Below are 16,702 nucleotides of genomic sequence, written 5' to 3' on the forward strand. Positions count from 1 at the left end.
CCCCTATTAAGGGCTAATGATCAGCAGCTGGATTGTAATTGGATAGGTAATCAACCAATGCGAAACCACCACATCAACGGTAACGGAGAAAGTCTAACCTATGAGAACGGTATCTCTCATTGGCTCCCATTATAGCCCCGTTGGCGAACGCAGCCAAGTAAAATATGAATGGGAGCCTATTGGGCTAAATGGCTCAGCAGGGATTTGTGACGGTTCTGTTCCCTGGTTTGTAAAGATGTGTGCACATTCTGTAGCCTACCTTATCATGGACGTTGTTTTAGAAGTGAAGTTAAAGGTTCCTGACATGGCTTTGTTCTCCCAAAGACGTAGTTTTGTCCTGCAACACTCTAGCTTTCGGCTAATACCTGCTGGCTGAGGAATCTCTGCGACTATTCACGACCAGAGCTGACGAGAGACGTACTCTGACTGATCCTTGCAGAGACATCTACGGTCACACACTTCAAAACCCCCCACCACCGTCCAACATGTTAATTGAAGGTGCCCAAATTCTTAAGGATGAGCGCAGTCATTTCCTTTACCCCATTTACACGTACCTCTTTTCCACCACCTTAAATGCAATAAATAACAGGTGTCCGCAACAATCCTAACATAACTTTAAACACATCGACATCTGAAGTCAGACTTAAAACTACAAAACAAATGGCGTAGTGCCGTAAATTCGATTGTCACGTGTTATGTCATTGCTATAGTTGAAATAACGGTCATTTTCACGAATCTAACACTTGACAAGATGCAAACGTGTCGGCAAATGCTTTCACTTACTCCTATCTATCGAACTCGACTTCATTATTTCCAGGAAAAAAATGACATGAGCAGATACAACTATGAGAAGCGTACAGTCCCATTGGCACCCATTCATTATTTACTTGGCTGCGAGAACATTAGCTGCAGTGCCACTCCTGGCCACCAGCCAGTGGCCATTCTCTTAGACGTTCTCTGACGGTAACATCTAAATTGGCTTACAAAATACAACCATAATAAAAAATGCACATCAGAAATAATATATCACATACACAAATAAGTGCACACGTGCAAAGTTCCAACCACTGCTTCAGTCCAGCAGAGGGTCCAAAAGGGCTCAGATTTTCCCCACGAACCATTTTTGCTGACACACCAAGGGTGCATTCCAATATGCAACCTTGCGTCCTCCACTTGTGCTTTTGGCCTCACGTTTTGCTGATGCCCCGCCTCCGTGGAGAAAACAATTAAATTTCTCCGCTGTCAGCCTAGCCACAAGAATTTTTGGGGGACTATTCCATCCAGTTCGCAAATGAGAAATTGACTTTACAATTGAGCTTCTTGGATAAATAATTAACTATCATCACTTATAAATAGGCTGGCGGGTGAAATTAGGCGACTTGACTATAACTTTCATACAGTCTGTTAATGTGCTTCACGTAGACTGGGATATCAACTACAAATAACACGAATTTCACGCTAATTTCCCAGACATTAGGCTACAGCAATACAGTTAATTTGCTGTGCGATGTCTGGTGTAAAATCTGGAGTAACATGGCGGCCGCAGATATCGGAAACACGACCGACTGTCAGTCTAGTTTGTGTCATTGACGTTGCTTCGCATCCGGAGGCCATAAGCACAAGGCGAGGACAGGAGGAAACACAAAAATTGGGACACACAGACGTGGTAAAACGGGTCGTAAAAATGGATTTGGTCACCCTAACGCCTAACCTATAAGAGAATCCTTGTGTGACGTCACTGTTTACAAGTCAAATCAAGTGTACAAAAATCTATGTAAGAGGGTTAGCACAGAGGTTTGAATTTGTGTTTGACCAGTATCCAATGTGCAGGTAAACTAAACATAGAGGTAAGACATTGACAGTAACCACACACACACACACACACACACATACACATGCACACACATGTACACATACACGCGCACATACACACACAATGTGCAGTTTGTTTGTTTCATGTTGATGCAAGGTCTCATCGTCTGAACATACAGCTCCAGGCCACTTTATTAGAATAGCATGAAAAAGTTGATTTATTTCCATAATTCCATCAATAATGTTAAACTGTCATGGATTGTAGATGCATGGCCCAGTTGTTTAACTATTCCAATCATTCAAGTTTTTCTTTTTACATAATTTGGCCTTCCAGCTCAAAAAAAAAACATGAATTGGGCAATTCGCATTATTAGAATATTGTAATAAAATCACAATTTTCTTCATCAAAATTCGTTTCACATCAGTGCACATCAAATCAGTTGAAATTTGGTACTTTCTACATAACATGCAATGTTCAATACTTGGTTAGGACTCTCTCTGTCTTAATAACGGCCATGATGCGTTTAACATTGAAGTCAATGGCAAAAACAGTGCATGGGAGTAATGGAAGGCCAGATATCCTTGATGCTTTGCCGTCAGCTATTCTTGTTTGTTGACCTGGTGTCCCACACTTCACTCTTCAATATACCCGTAGATACCCATGCTACGTTTTGGTGTTAACTCGCCAGTTTAATTCTAACTCACCAGAAATAAAACCCCATTCATTTTCAATGGGGTTTCATTTCTGGTGATTTAGAATTAAACCGGTGAGTTAGCGACAAAACGTGGCATGGAAATCTACAGGGTATATTGAAGAGTGAAGTGTGGGACACCAGGTCAGCTTTACAAAAACAGCTGACGGCAAAGCATCAAGGATATCTGGCCTTCCATTACTCCCATGCACTGTTTCTGCCATTGACTTCAATGTTAAACGCATCATGGCCGTTATTATTAATAATATTAAGACGGAGAGAGTCCTAACCAAGTATTGAACATTGCATGTTGTGTAGAAAGTACCAAAGTTCAACTGATTTGATGTGCACTGATGTGAAACAAATTTTGATGAAGAAAATTTGTGATTTTATTACAATATTCTAATGATGCGAATTCCCCAATTCATGTTTTTTTTTAGCTGGAAGACCAAAATGTGTAAAAACAAACAATTTAATGATTGGAATAGTTAAAAAAAAACTGGGCCATGAATCTATAATCCATGACAGTTTAACATTATTGATGGAATTATGGAAATAAATCAACTTTTTCATGCTATTCTAATAAAGTGGCCTGGAGCTGAAGAAAGACATTCACTGAAACACACTTCTTTAGCACATTTCATAACTGCCAAATCTTCAATTGGCTAGATAAATTAAGCCCATACTCCCATAACAAATAATATTAATGTACACTCACAGACCACTTTAATACACACTGGTCCAAGTGCTGATTGATGCAAATTTCTAATCAACAAATTACATGGAGGCAACTCAACTGATCTGCTGCCTTTCAAACCGAAGCATGGTTGTTGCTAATTCAGAAACTGTTGATCTACTGGGATATTCACACAACCATTTCCAGGGTTTACAAAGAATAGCCCGAAAAAGAAGAAGTGCCCAGAGGGCACAAGTTCAGTGGCCGCAAATGCCGTGTTGAAGCCAGATTCCTTTGAGCTCAAATAATCATTTGCTATGGCCAAGGTATACAAATTAGTATTTCTGAACGCACAACATGTCTAACCTTGAGGCAAATGGGATGCAACAGCAGCAGATCACATTGGGTGCCACTTCTGTCAGCTAAGAGCAGAATACTGAGGCTACAGTTTGTGTGGGCTCATCAAAACCGGAGAATAGAATTTTGAAAAAAATGTTGTCTTGTCTGAGGCCATGGCCAAGAGGTGAGTTATTTGGCATACAGTGGAATTTAATATTCCTAACAAGTATCTCAGATTTCCATCAGTTTGCCAGACACGGCAGACATGAAGGTGCTCTGGTCAGTTGAGTCAAAATGCAAAATGGTATGGAATTCTACTGAGCACTAAGTAGTTAATTAAAACTAGACACAATACACCACGGTACATTATTCGTTGCGTTGAGTTAAGGTCTCGTGGTGAGCATGAGTGGTTTGGTATATGCACAATTCCCTTCTAAGACCTACAGGTATATATGCCCGAGACTAAGACAAGCAATTTAACACATTTTTATTTAATACTATTCACACTAAAAACAACTTTACCATTCTTTACTACTATATAATTGATGAATTCCACCATCTATTATTTCCCAATTTAAGATTAACATTTTAAGCCATGATAAATTACACAATTTTTGCATTCAAACATTTCTCCTTTTTATGTATTGGATTTTAGAGGATGAGGCAGATTTTAGAAGATGGCAAGTGCAGAAAGAAAGAGTAGATCTACTGTACATCCTGTAAAGAGACTGAATGCTCAGAAGAAAAGAAAAGCAAAGTAAGTACGAACAAGCTATTCATAGCGATAAAGGCTTATGATATTTGTGTGTGCAGTCATAGCATAGCTTAGAAATCCAGATGCATCTTAGCGGCAGAATTTTTTTTTTGCCCAGCAGATGAGTTAAGCTCTTTTTACTTTATCACACAATAACTCTCCTGTCGCACCATATGAAAATTTCTGTCATTCATTACAGCAATCTTTTTGTTTGTTTTAAAGAACAAAGAAACAAGCGCTATATTACCAAAGGTATTCGCTCACCCATCCAAACGGTCAAAATCAGGTGTTCTCATCACTTGAACATGTATGAAATGAAGCATCTAGCATCTAACAGCAACACAGCCATGAAGTGGTAGACCATGTAAACTGATCATACCTGCAAACTCGTCACCTTTTGGTGACAGTCACCTTTTTCCCGGCCAATTAGGTCATTCACGTGAATCATGTAGAACTGGAGAAGTTTTTTCTTTGGGGGGGGGTCACCATAAAGAACACTAGTAGATTGGAAAAATGTTTCCTGGTCTGATGAGTCTTGATATCTACTGCAACACTCAGGTGGAATGGTCAGAATTTGCCATCAGCAACATGAAAACAGGTAGCCTAAACCCTGCCTAACATCAACGTTTCAGACTGGAGTGGGATGGGATAAGGATATTTTCTTGGCACTATTTGGGCCAATAAGTACCCATTTATCTTTGTTGGAATGCCACAGCCTACCCAAGTAGGCGGTGCTGGCTGTTCTGAAGGCAAAGGGGAGTCCAACCCAGCATTAGAGAGATGTTCCTAATGGAGTGGCTGGTGAGTGTTAGCCTGGTTCCTACCAGACCTCTGTGTGTGTGCTCTGGAGCCCCCTGGTGGCACTCCAAACACACACATCGGTCTGGGAGCATGTGGCAGGATTCAATTTCTGGACTCAAAAAATAATGCCGAGCATTTATCACTTCAATATCACTGGCAGCTCACATTGAGGAGTCACAGGTCATATTATAGACCATATTGACGCTTTAGAGATCAACAGAAAATGGTTTTGAAAGAATTTGTTGATATTGAAGCAATAAATGCTGCGATTATTTTTTTGACTGTAGAAATGGAATCCTGCTACATGCTCCCAGACCTAGTAGTGGAGCTCACAAAGCTGTGCGGAACTACAGGTCGGGCAAGAGCCAGGCAAGGTGAGTGTAGTTAATAGATTATGGTAGTTCAAAGTGTTTTGAAGAGCAAGAGAATCTGGTGAAATTAACTATTTGCCTCATATCTTTTACTGGTGTGGTGTAGGCGATGTAAGCTATTTGCCTCTCAGATGGGCCCGCTGGCAGCCCTGTTGGGGGGGGGGGGTCATCTGGAGACTGTTACCTTTTTTTCTCTGACGAGTTTGCAGGTCTGCTAATGAAGAGGAGGGTCAGCGGGTGCTAAGGTGCATACTAGTGCAAAGAGGTGGTTGACTTTCTGTAATCATTTGCCACAGAGCTCTAAACTTCATGTGACCTTCAAGTACAGTGCTCAAAGAACTTCATGGAATGGGTTTCCATGGCCGAGCAGCTGCATCCAAGCCATATATCACTAAGTGCAATGCAAAGCGTCGGATGCAGTGATGTAAGGCATGCCAACACTAGACTCTAAAGCAGTGGTTCTCAATCTTTTTTGAACAAACACCACCTTGAGCTCATTATAATCCTCCCAATGCCCCCTTGACCTCATTATGAGCCGGGCAATGCCCCCTTAGTATTAAAAAATTAAATAGAATGCCCCCAAATTAAAACTAAGCACCGCCCCCTCGCAACTGTATGCTTCTTAACATCCCTCCTAGGGTTCACCAACGCCCCACGGGGGCTGTACCGCCCCCGTTCAGGAACACTACTCTAGAGCAATGGAGACATGTTCTCTGGAGTGATGAATCACACCTTTGCTTTCCATCTGGAAATGTATGGACGAGTCTGGCTGTGGAGGTTGCCAGGAGAATGGTACATCCTGCATACACACTGCATTGTGCTGAGTGAGAAATTTGGTGGATGAGGGATTATGGTGTAGGGTTGTTTTTCTGGAGTTGGTCTTGGCCCCTTAGTATCCAGTGAAAGGAACTTTGAATGCTTCAGGATACCAGCACATTTTGGACACTTCTATGCTCCCAACCTTGTGTGGAACTGATTTGGAACGGGCCCCTTCCTCTTCCAACATGACTGTGCACCAGTGCACAAAACAAGGTCCACAAAGACAGCCCTGTCCAGGCCTATGAAGAGTCCTGACCTGAACCCGATAGAACACCTTTGGAATGAATTAGAGCGGAGACTGAGAGCCAGGCCTTCTCGACCAACCTCACGAATGCACTTTTGGAAGACTGGTCAAAAATTCCTACAAACACACACAGCAACCTTTTGGATAGCCTTCCCCGATAAGTTGAAGTTGTAAAGGCTCCAAAGGTGGACTTATATCTATGGGTTTGGAATGGGATGGCAGTGTAGTTCCAAACAGGTGCACCTTGGCCATTACACCTCCGACACAATTTGCCAAATGGAAGGAACCCTCACTTCCAGAGAACTAAACTGAGACCAAAGAGCCATGCATGTTGGTGTGACAGCACTCACACAACCCTTGCGATGGTCACAACATCAGGACTTTGTGTTTTGAGTTTCGCAGCATTGTAGCGGATGGACAAAGGGAGTGTCTCCATTGTGAGAGGTTTGCATGTTGAGGTTTGCAAAGATAAGTAATACCAAAACATTTCATGTTGTGTGTATTTTTGTATTTTTAAATCACAAATTAGGCCTACTGGTAATGACAATAATTCTTCCGGATTTTATTTGTTGCATATCATGACTAAATGTTATTTGCAGTTTGTAACAAAATAGGCCTACTGTTGTGCCCAGCTGACTAGGCCTACCTTAGCCTACTCAATCATTTCATTAAGATTAACTATAAGAGTGATTTCTGAGATATCCTATGAGACGCTTACGCAATTCTGACGTCTCTAGCATACCGGTAGGCTACAATTCTGTAAATTGTAATAGCCATCGTGGCCTCATCCACCACTCGGCCGTGCCTCCAACCTTTTGCTATTTGATTGCATTCCTCCCTTTGTATTTGAACATCCGGGTTTTCCTGCTAGCTGGCTGTGCTTACTCCTCTCAGAAGCCATTTTGGACTCAGTTCAGTTTCACGTATGCCAAATCGGACCCTGTCCCTGGCCATTCTTGGTTTCTAGCGGCAAAGCGCTACCGAACGAATAGTAGTGTTGTTGAGCAGTTACCGTTGTTAAATAGTTTATTTTTTATTATTTGTTCGTCGCTCTGGATTAACCCCATCTTTTCAGCAATGGATTTGTATGTATTCTAAAGTTATTGTGACCGATGCAATTTTGTTGCATTGGGGGGCTGTGCACACAAAAGCGAGGAAACTCGCTATGGTGGACAACTAAGGCAGTGGGTCACTGGCTCGTGTGGACCAATCTTAATGTTTGCGACGGAAAAGAGATTACGTGGAAATTCGGGAGCGAGTCTCTTTCAATAAAGGAATATGTTTGCATCGTGGGTGACTTTTACACTTCTTCTGGGGACTTTGTTAGCAGGTAAGTTCTCAGCTGTTTGCGTTAGGCTACTTGCGGAACACAATTCCCATTCCCATGTCCTAAAACGATTAGCTACGTTTAGTTCCGCCACAGTATAACATTCTATGAGTATCAAGCTACACTTGAATCACAACCGATTTCCATTCAAGTATAAGCATGTCCGTAAGACCAGCCTTTAGCTTACCGATCCAAATGCTTCTGTACAGCACTTCATGAACCGCTGGTTATATACAGAGATAGCAACACTAGCCTATTTGAGTAGCATATGAATTACACGATTTTATTGTATTGCATGATGATCCAAAACGCCGTAGAAAGTCTGATTGGTGTTCTGCTATCTTGTATGGTGAAATTGCAATTATTTATGTCACTCAAAATGGACCGTGCAGATCACTTTCGTGGTTAATGGGTAGGCTACATGTGGAGCTGCGTGATCTAGCTGATTTGGCCATTTTATCTTGGGACACAATGCTTCCCTAGTAGCACAGTGTCTGAACTATGAATGAAACCGAGCCTTGGGCTGCCTTTGCGGTGCTCGTCATGTGGCTCATTGTAAAAATGTATTGTGCTACAAATCCAGGTTCTTATAGTGGAAGTGTTGGCCCGAAGGCAGCCTGCAGCTGCTTAGTACGGTCAGGGGTTCCCGTGTTCGGGTTAGCATATGCTGTGGAGAGGTGGAGGATAGAGTTCTGTTCGTCGTCCGACCCGACATAGCACGAATAAATTGTGGCAGGCAGTTGCATTTTATTTTTTGTCGTTGTTGGGTTAATGACTTGACATGTCACTCCCCTGCAACTGAACCTCAAGTTAATTGGATATCAGGCCTTACGGGACGTGGTGTTTTATTTTCGTAGTAGCCTAATAATAACTGTAGTAGCCATATTTAATGACATTGTATGCAACATGAAGACGTATCTAGTTAATTTGTCGACCCAGGCCCTTTTGTTGCACTAGTTCTATTCCCTGGCTGTTTTGACGATTTGGGGGAGGGGAGGATTTGGAGGGGGTGTCGAACGGGTTCTTTGTGAATGTGGTCACTTAAGCCATTTAAACAGGTTTTCTGAACAAATTGGTGCTAACGCAGCAAGTCTGGGTTAAGAGGCAGACCGCTTAGAATGTTTGTTATTCTCTCAAGTCTCGAGACAGTCGTGGTTTCTGTAAGAGCCATCACCAGATTTGCACCATTGCCAGCAAAGGGAAAACGAGGAAAACTTCTTATGGTCCTCTATGGATTCGTACAAAATTGTTGGCTTATTTGTGCTTGATGAACATCCATAGTGAGCCTTGTGTACATTTGTGTAGTGTAGGCCTACTTGATGATGAAGTATCCATTTAATGTAGATTGCTTCAACTATAGTTTAATGGTCTCTAAGTTTATTCAACAGTCTTTGTGTAGTTGTCAAGATAATGCACGAGAATGCGACTCATCTTTAGGCCTATATCTCTGACCCCAGCCCCACCCCCCCATACGTTGACCAAAATGCGTGTTGTTTGGGTCGTAGCACCTAGAGTTTAATGCAGAAGTGTAGCCTACATGTATGTAACCTAGCCTACAATATATTATGATGATGTAAATGTTGATGTTCTGACTGCTAGTTGTGTTGTGTAATGGTGGTCAGTGAATGCATTCCATTCACCAACAGCCACGCTCATAAAAAAGGCCAACAATTATATTTTTTACCTTTTCAAGAATGAATAAAAAGTAACACACTGTGAAACAAAAGAATGCTGTGCCCTTTAAGTTGTTGTGGTATTCTAATTGTGGAAGTATCACTTTGCCTGTTTGTTTTCTTCTAGGCTTTAGTAGGGGGCAGGGGGAGCTGGGTTTGTCCCCAGATTCCTTTTGACTGCATGGCATGAGGCAATACATGTGCTGCTTCTCCTGTTCACCCACTGTGTTTGTGTGTGTGTTTGTTTGTGTATTTGTGTGAACTGTGCCAGCAAATCCACGAATGTGTGTCTCCCCCCCCTCCCCGTGTGTGTGTGTGTGTGTGTGTGTGTGTGTGTGTGTGTGTGTGTGTGTGTGTGTGTGTGTGTGTGTGTGTGTGTGTGTGTTATTTGATCAGTGGTTGGGAATGTTGTTGCACTGGTGTCATTTAACAAAGAGCATTTTTCATTGTATGAAGCTTGTGTGTTTGCATGCACAGGGCTGGATGTTCAACCTTTAGCCACATGGCGTAGCTGTAGTGGTAGTGGGGGAGGGGACAAGTGTTGAGGATGATCGTATCCAAAGCGGAATAAGAGTCCCTTAGCTGTGCCTCTCGATTTCATGACATAGCCTGATAAAACATATAGGCTGTCTGTGTTGTTGTGTTTTGTTTCAGCGTACGACTATGGAGCATGGGCTGAGATGGGTAAGGATGTGTGGAAGCAAGGGAGAGGGGTGGTACACTGGGAGATGGGGGATGGGTTGACTCTTGCAAGATGAGGAATTTAAAGAGACAGTGTACATTTTCCCCTGCCACTGATCAGAGATGGGGGGTCGTGCTTCAGAGTTTAACGTTTTGTATGCTTCTCTGTTTGGAAAAAAAGCAAGCCTAGCTAACAAACCCTGCTTATTGTCTTTGCACGGTTTTATTGTTCTGGACTGTTATTGTTTAGCGTTGCACTGGCTTGGGTTTTTCAATTGAAGTCACTGCTGAATGTGACTTTTCTCGATTGTGACTTTGATTACTGCTGTTCCCATATTATTGTGCTGCCACCTAGGTAGGGCCATATGTGAGGTCCAACAAATGTCAACAAATCAAACCATCTTTCTTTCATGACCATTCAGCATGCCAAGTTTGTGCCAGTGTGGCACCAAATTGTCTGATTTCACATGGAATGGCCCATGTGGGTTTCAACCGGTGTATTCTGATTTAAAAAAAAACCCAGCTCCTTTCATGACTGCAATAATTTGATGATTTCTCATCTGCTGTCTGTGCTGGGGCTGCACTACTATGGAAAAAATCATATTCATCACGATTATTTGGCTCGAAATGGAAATCACGATTATTAATCATGATTATTGAACAATGATAAACAACTGAATTTGATTGCACTTCTTTCAAAAAAAACAAACCATTTTCAGTGCAGAATTTTATTTCAAATCACGAAATGAAGCACCAGCCTGTACACATGTTCTGGTTTCAAGGATTCCTGAAGGCAGGTCACTATATTCCCCCCCTGTGCTGACCACTTGTTCAGATGAGAAACTTGTTGCTGGTATGCAGAGGTATTTTTTTTGTCAGCTTTAATTAACTCTCTTGGACACAATATCTGGTGGTCTTTCCACCAGTCCAATGGGTCATGTTCACTGTCAAGACTGGCACACTGAAGGTACGCCTAAGCTTAAAGCTCAGAGGCCACTCTCTGCTGCTCCTGGTGATGTGGAGGATGATGTGTTGCCCCAGTGCCCCAGAAGAAGCTCCCCAAAGTCTTCCGTCTCTTAGGTGCACTTGGTCCTTGCTCTGCATCGTCTGTGGTACCTCCACATGGATCATTTGGTCCCATCACCTTCAAGAGTAAATGTTTAAGATAAGAAAAAGAGTAATTCAGTAATATGCAACATGTATGCAGTGGCTCTCAAAAGTCAACACACCCCTCTTCAAATTTCAGGGTTTTGTGATGTAAAAAAAAATGACAGACAAATAAATTCACAGCTTTTTCCACCTTCAATCCAAACCATTATCCTGCACAAAGCCTTTGGCCAGAGGTCTCGCCCATTGATTGAGAGCTGCTGCCTTGACGAAATATGCCCTGCTGTCTGTTGTGATGCAGACTAGCCTGTCTTATTGCAAGTCCCAAGAAGCCAGTGCCTCTGTTAGGCCTCTGTAAGGACGTCTGAAAGCAGCAATTTTTAATTTCAAAATCCTCATTAATTTAGTGAATTGTCTGGGACATATGACTCCATGGTTCTGCTCGACCATAGGTCAGTGGTGGTAGCATAGAATGGGAGAGCTGATATTTCTTTCTGTAGTTGTTCTCGACTTTGGTGCTTATTGGAGCCATGGCTTTGGCTAAGAAAATTTGTGATTTCGTTTGTAATTTCTGCATGCCTTTGGGATGTTTGTGTGTATGGTGTTGCACGGTGCAGGTTGGCATTTGTCGTAGTCTGAATCAAGACGGTGGCACAGGGACAGGATATTTCTGGAACTTTGCTTTCCATGCGTTCGTTGTATTTCAACATAGTTCTTTAAGTAGTTATACAGATTTGTTGTGTTGCCTTGTGGTGCTGACATAACTCTGTCCACAGTAGGGATGTTTACCGGTAACCGGTTAACCGATAGTCGACCGGATCAACGATAACCGGTTAAATTTTCTGCCACCGGTTAACCGGTAATAATAATTATAATAATAATTTCCTCCCAAAAAGCCACAAAAAACTATAATTTTGAAGTTTTGGTACGATAATTCAGCATTTTCCATCTGGCGACACTGGCTGGACATGACAGACCCTGTCTGAGCAGCAAGAAGAAAGGCTTATGTGAAAAATAAAATAGAAAAAATTCAGTGCTGTGCCCATCAGGCACGCAAACGTTATATCATTTAAGATTGCCGGTTAACCGGTTAACCACCGGTTAATGAGTCTCAGTAACCGGTTAAGATATTTTTACATTTTCGCCATCCCTAGTCCACAGTAGCATAACATTTTGTTGGACATCGCTTGTCCTGAATCCGAAGTGGCTCCATATAATCAAAATACATCCCTTTCGAGGGACGAGCTCATCTGTCCTCCCTTCTACCGCAGCTTCAGCTTGGCTCTCGGCCTGTTCAGCCATCCTCACCACCAGTTATATCTTCCTTTAGCACTACTATTTCCACAGACCATATCCTTCTCGCTCTCACCACTTGAACTTGACACCACTGCTGGCTGCACTAGTGAGGAGCTGCGCTTAGCTTTCTTGTGGATTACTTAGTGGGCGCCGGCATGAATAGGTCTACGTTCACCGCCTGGTGGTTGGTGGACTACTGGTTAAATGCTTGGATGATGGACAATAACTCCACAGTCCCTGCATAATAAAGAAAAATAAATAAATCACGATATTGTTTTTTATAATCGTTGCGGACAAATTTGCGATTTTGATTTAAAATTCGATTAATTGTGCAGCCCTAGTCTGTGGTGTTGAAAGTCTACAGCAGCCCACAGGACCATAGCCCTTCATATTGTTTGCTGCTATATGTTCTGAGTTTTGATTTTCAATTGTGTGTTGGTTGATTTGTAGGCTGGGCGATAGGATGATTGAAAAGTATCTCATCATGCCATTTCTCATCCATTGTTTCTATCGCTATAGGTAATTTGAACAAATGTTAAAGCAATTTCAGAACTTTCACACTGCATGTCTGCTGGATGCATTCAGTATTTTTTATGTTCCAAGACGTTTTTCATCACCAATTGTCTTGCCAATTTCTTTACACCAATTACCAATTGTATAATGGAAAACTGAAACTGTGTTATGAGTTTTTAGACTTACACTAGACTGGTTGACATGCAGTTTCCATTATGTACTAGGTAATTGAGTTGCCCAACGGTTAAATGCTTGTTCTATTACTAGAATTGGGCTACTCTTTTTGTGCTGAAGTGTAGGGCTGCACGATTATGGAAAAAATCATAATCACGGTTATTTTGATCAAAATCACGATTTCGATTATAATCACGATTATTAATTTCAATTCTGGACTGGAGGTAGTAGTGCATTTGTGAGTAGGAGAGTTAGAAGGAGGTTATCTATAGTCTCTTTTCCATTGGGTTCCGCGTTCTGGTGCGGGCTTTATAAATATTCATGGAACTTGACGGGGGGTCGATGGTGCTGTCTCGCACGCATTTCCATACAACAGGGACTAGAACTGGGCCGTATGATCAGCTGCTGCAACTAGCCGCGACAACACCGTGTTTTCACGCCATGGTGAATCTAAGCCCTAATCTAAACAATAGGACCTATATAGGACTAAATATAACCAGCGATCTCCTTCTCTTAGACCCATAGACATGTGTTTGGGCTTGTTCGAAAGCTGCGAATCTTAGCTTTTCACAGGTTTTTACGGAACGTTTTTATGTTCTTTCAATCCAAAGTTATATAACTTTAAGCGGCCGCTGTTTCAAGTGAAAAAATAGCGCTTTCCAACCATTTTTTTTTTACCTCGTCATTTTGTTTTCGAACAGACAGCGATCTCCTTAACCTAGACCTACAGACATGTGTTAGGGCTTGTTCGAAAGCTGAGATTCTTAGCTTTTTACAGGTTTTCACGGAACGTTTTTATGTTCTTTCAATCCAAAGTTACATAACTTTAAGCGGCCGCTGTTTCAAGCGAAAAAATAGCGCTTTCCAACCATTTTTTTTTTATCTCGTCATTTTTTCCGAACAGTCAGCGATCACCTTAACCTAGACCTACAGACATGTGTTAGGGTTTGTTCAAAAGCTTTAGCTTTTTACAGGTTTTTACGGCACGTGTTTATGTTCTTTAAATCCAAAGGTATTTAACTTTAAGCCACTTCAAGTCAGGGCTGTAGTACTCGAGTCCGGACTTGTCCCGAGTCCAGACACAAGTCCGTTTTTTTATGGACTTGGACTTGTCTCGGACTCGGTATTGTTTGGACTCGGACTTGTCTTGGACTCGGACAATGGTCTTGCCAAATTAAGCTTTTGGACTCGCCAGGTCTGTCATTAAGTTTTGTTTAGAACACTGGCCATCATAGATTGTAAAGTGGAGCTTGAAATCCAATAACAAACAAGTTTGTCTTCACATCCATGCCATATAGGTTATCTTCTAAGGTTCACACTATTGACATTCATCCTTTTCATTGTCAAACACTGACCGACATGTGACTCGGACTTGACTTGGACTCGAATCTTTTTGGACTCGGTCTTGTCTCGGACTCGAACCTCTTTGGACTCGGACTTGTCTCGGACTTGACTAGTACTGGTCTTGGACTTGTCTTGGACTCTACAAAGGTGGACTTGACTACAGCCCTGCTTCTAGTAAACAATGGCGTTGTTCTCCAGCCGGATAGAGAGGAAATCTTTTTTGTCATGGCTGTGTTCTTTGTTCCCTCGAATAAACCACAGTTGTCTTTTTCATTCTAAATTTTCATTTTTACATTTAATTTGATAACAACAAATTCGCCATCCCTCTGCAGGTTCGTATATGAAGATATGTGCAATGAAAAGGGCTACTTTAGTGTGCCCTATTTTGCATGGTGGTAAAAAAACCGAGGCGTGGAGCTTTGGAAATAGCGTGATTTTAAAATAATAGCCTAATAGGCTAATAATATAACTCCTTGGCCAAGGACTGGAGCTGCTTGAGCAAATTTTCTCTGTCTACTGTAAAAAATGCCGACAGAAAAGCGATGTTGATTTTTAAAGTGCGTGGGTGGGGATAGGTGTTTGCACATGCCGGTAAATCCTAACACAGGCAACATGTAGCCTAGTGGAAACTCAGCTCCACACGCCTCGAACCACGTCTTTCGCGATTCTATAATCGCCCCTGTTTGAGCCCTGTTTGCGCTGATGATGGGTGTGTATGGGTGGAGTAAATGCAAAAAGAAAACGAAACCACGCCCCAGCAGTGCGCAGCCCCGTTCTAACAGGGCTAGTCGAAAAGGGGCTATCTATGTGTTTTAACTAGGAAGGGAAAGAGAGAGTGAGTTGAGAAATCAAAGGGCTGTGCTGAAGAGCTGTCACTTTTGAATTTAATAATATGCATATGCTCTGGTCTGGAAAGCAATACTTCATGACTTGGCATGAAAACATACTAACCTTTTAAATAAAACATAGCTTCATGGTGTATATGATTGCCTAAGGTTCTGATAGGTTCTGCCATTTTGGACTGCAGTGCATTTGTCAAGCTAGCAAGCTAACACCTTTAAGTATGTAGGAAGCATAAGCTACAAATGGCAGCTACAAATTGTGTTGAATTTCACTCATTGTAATTTTACTCACTGCACCAGTGTAACTTTACATTACTTGTCCACCAAAGCAGCTATGATATCTACATGCAGGTGGGTGTTAATGAGTAGTGAGTTAAAGGGACACTGTGTGAGATTTTTAGTTGTTTATTTCCAGAATTCATGCTGCCCATTAACTAATGTTACCTTTTTCATGAATACTTACCACCAGCATCAAATTCTAAGTAGGCTTATTCATTATGACTGGAAAAATTGCACTTTTCATACATGAAAAGGGGGATCTTCTCCATGGTCCGCCATTTTGAATTTCCAAAAATAGCCATTTTTAGCTGCAAAAATTACTGTACTTGGACCATACTAGAAAATATTTGTTTATTACTTAGTAAACTTTCATGTAAAGATCAAATTTGGCAATAGGCAGCCCAGTTTCAATGAGCAGCATAGTTGCAGTACCTTTTTTGACCATTTCCTGCACAGTGTCCCTTTAAGGAAAAAAAATCCACTCTCACAAACTGCATCTCATTATTTATTTATATTACCACCATGTCCAAAAATCAAACGCGTTTCGGCTATCAAGACCACGCACTGATGAAGGCTTGATAGCCGAAACGCGTTTGATGAAGTACCACACACTGATGAAGGCTTGATAGCCGAAACGCGTTTGATGAAGTACCACGCACTGATGAAGGCTTGATAGCCGAAACGCATTTGGTTTTTGGACATGGTGGTAATATAAATAAATAATGAGACGCAGTTTGTGATTGCGTATTTTTCTTCCTTTAGTTGATGCATTTTATCGCGCACCCAAGGACTTTCATTTTTTTCCAAGAAGTTGAGCGCGTCCTTTGCCAAAACTTGAATGAGTAGTGAGTAACAGACACTCTAATTGTTGTAGAGAACATTGCTTTGCTTATTTCGTTTGTGTTAGCATGCTAACTAGCGATTTCTTAGACCAGAAATAAAGCTATTTCTCTTCATA

The 16,702-nt window shown here is 41.8% G+C and overlaps 1 protein-coding gene across 1 annotated transcript in view; it reads left to right on the top strand.

Moving 5' to 3' along the window:
- Positions 1 to 7,310: 7,310 nt before the first annotated feature.
- The window catches only part of acvr2ba (activin A receptor type 2Ba), a 43,353-nt gene continuing 33,961 nt past the window's right edge, over positions 7,311 to 16,702 (top strand). Inside the window, exon 1 of the mRNA XM_063206664.1 lies at positions 7,311 to 7,838. Coding sequence (XP_063062734.1) covers positions 7,787 to 7,838 — 52 coding nt within the window. The 5' untranslated portion in view covers positions 7,311 to 7,786. The remainder of the gene's footprint in view (positions 7,839 to 16,702) is intronic.

The sequence above is a fragment of the Engraulis encrasicolus genome, chromosome 9 (assembly GCF_034702125.1).
Source record: "Engraulis encrasicolus isolate BLACKSEA-1 chromosome 9, IST_EnEncr_1.0, whole genome shotgun sequence".
Classification (NCBI taxonomy): Eukaryota; Metazoa; Chordata; class Actinopteri; order Clupeiformes; family Engraulidae; genus Engraulis; species Engraulis encrasicolus.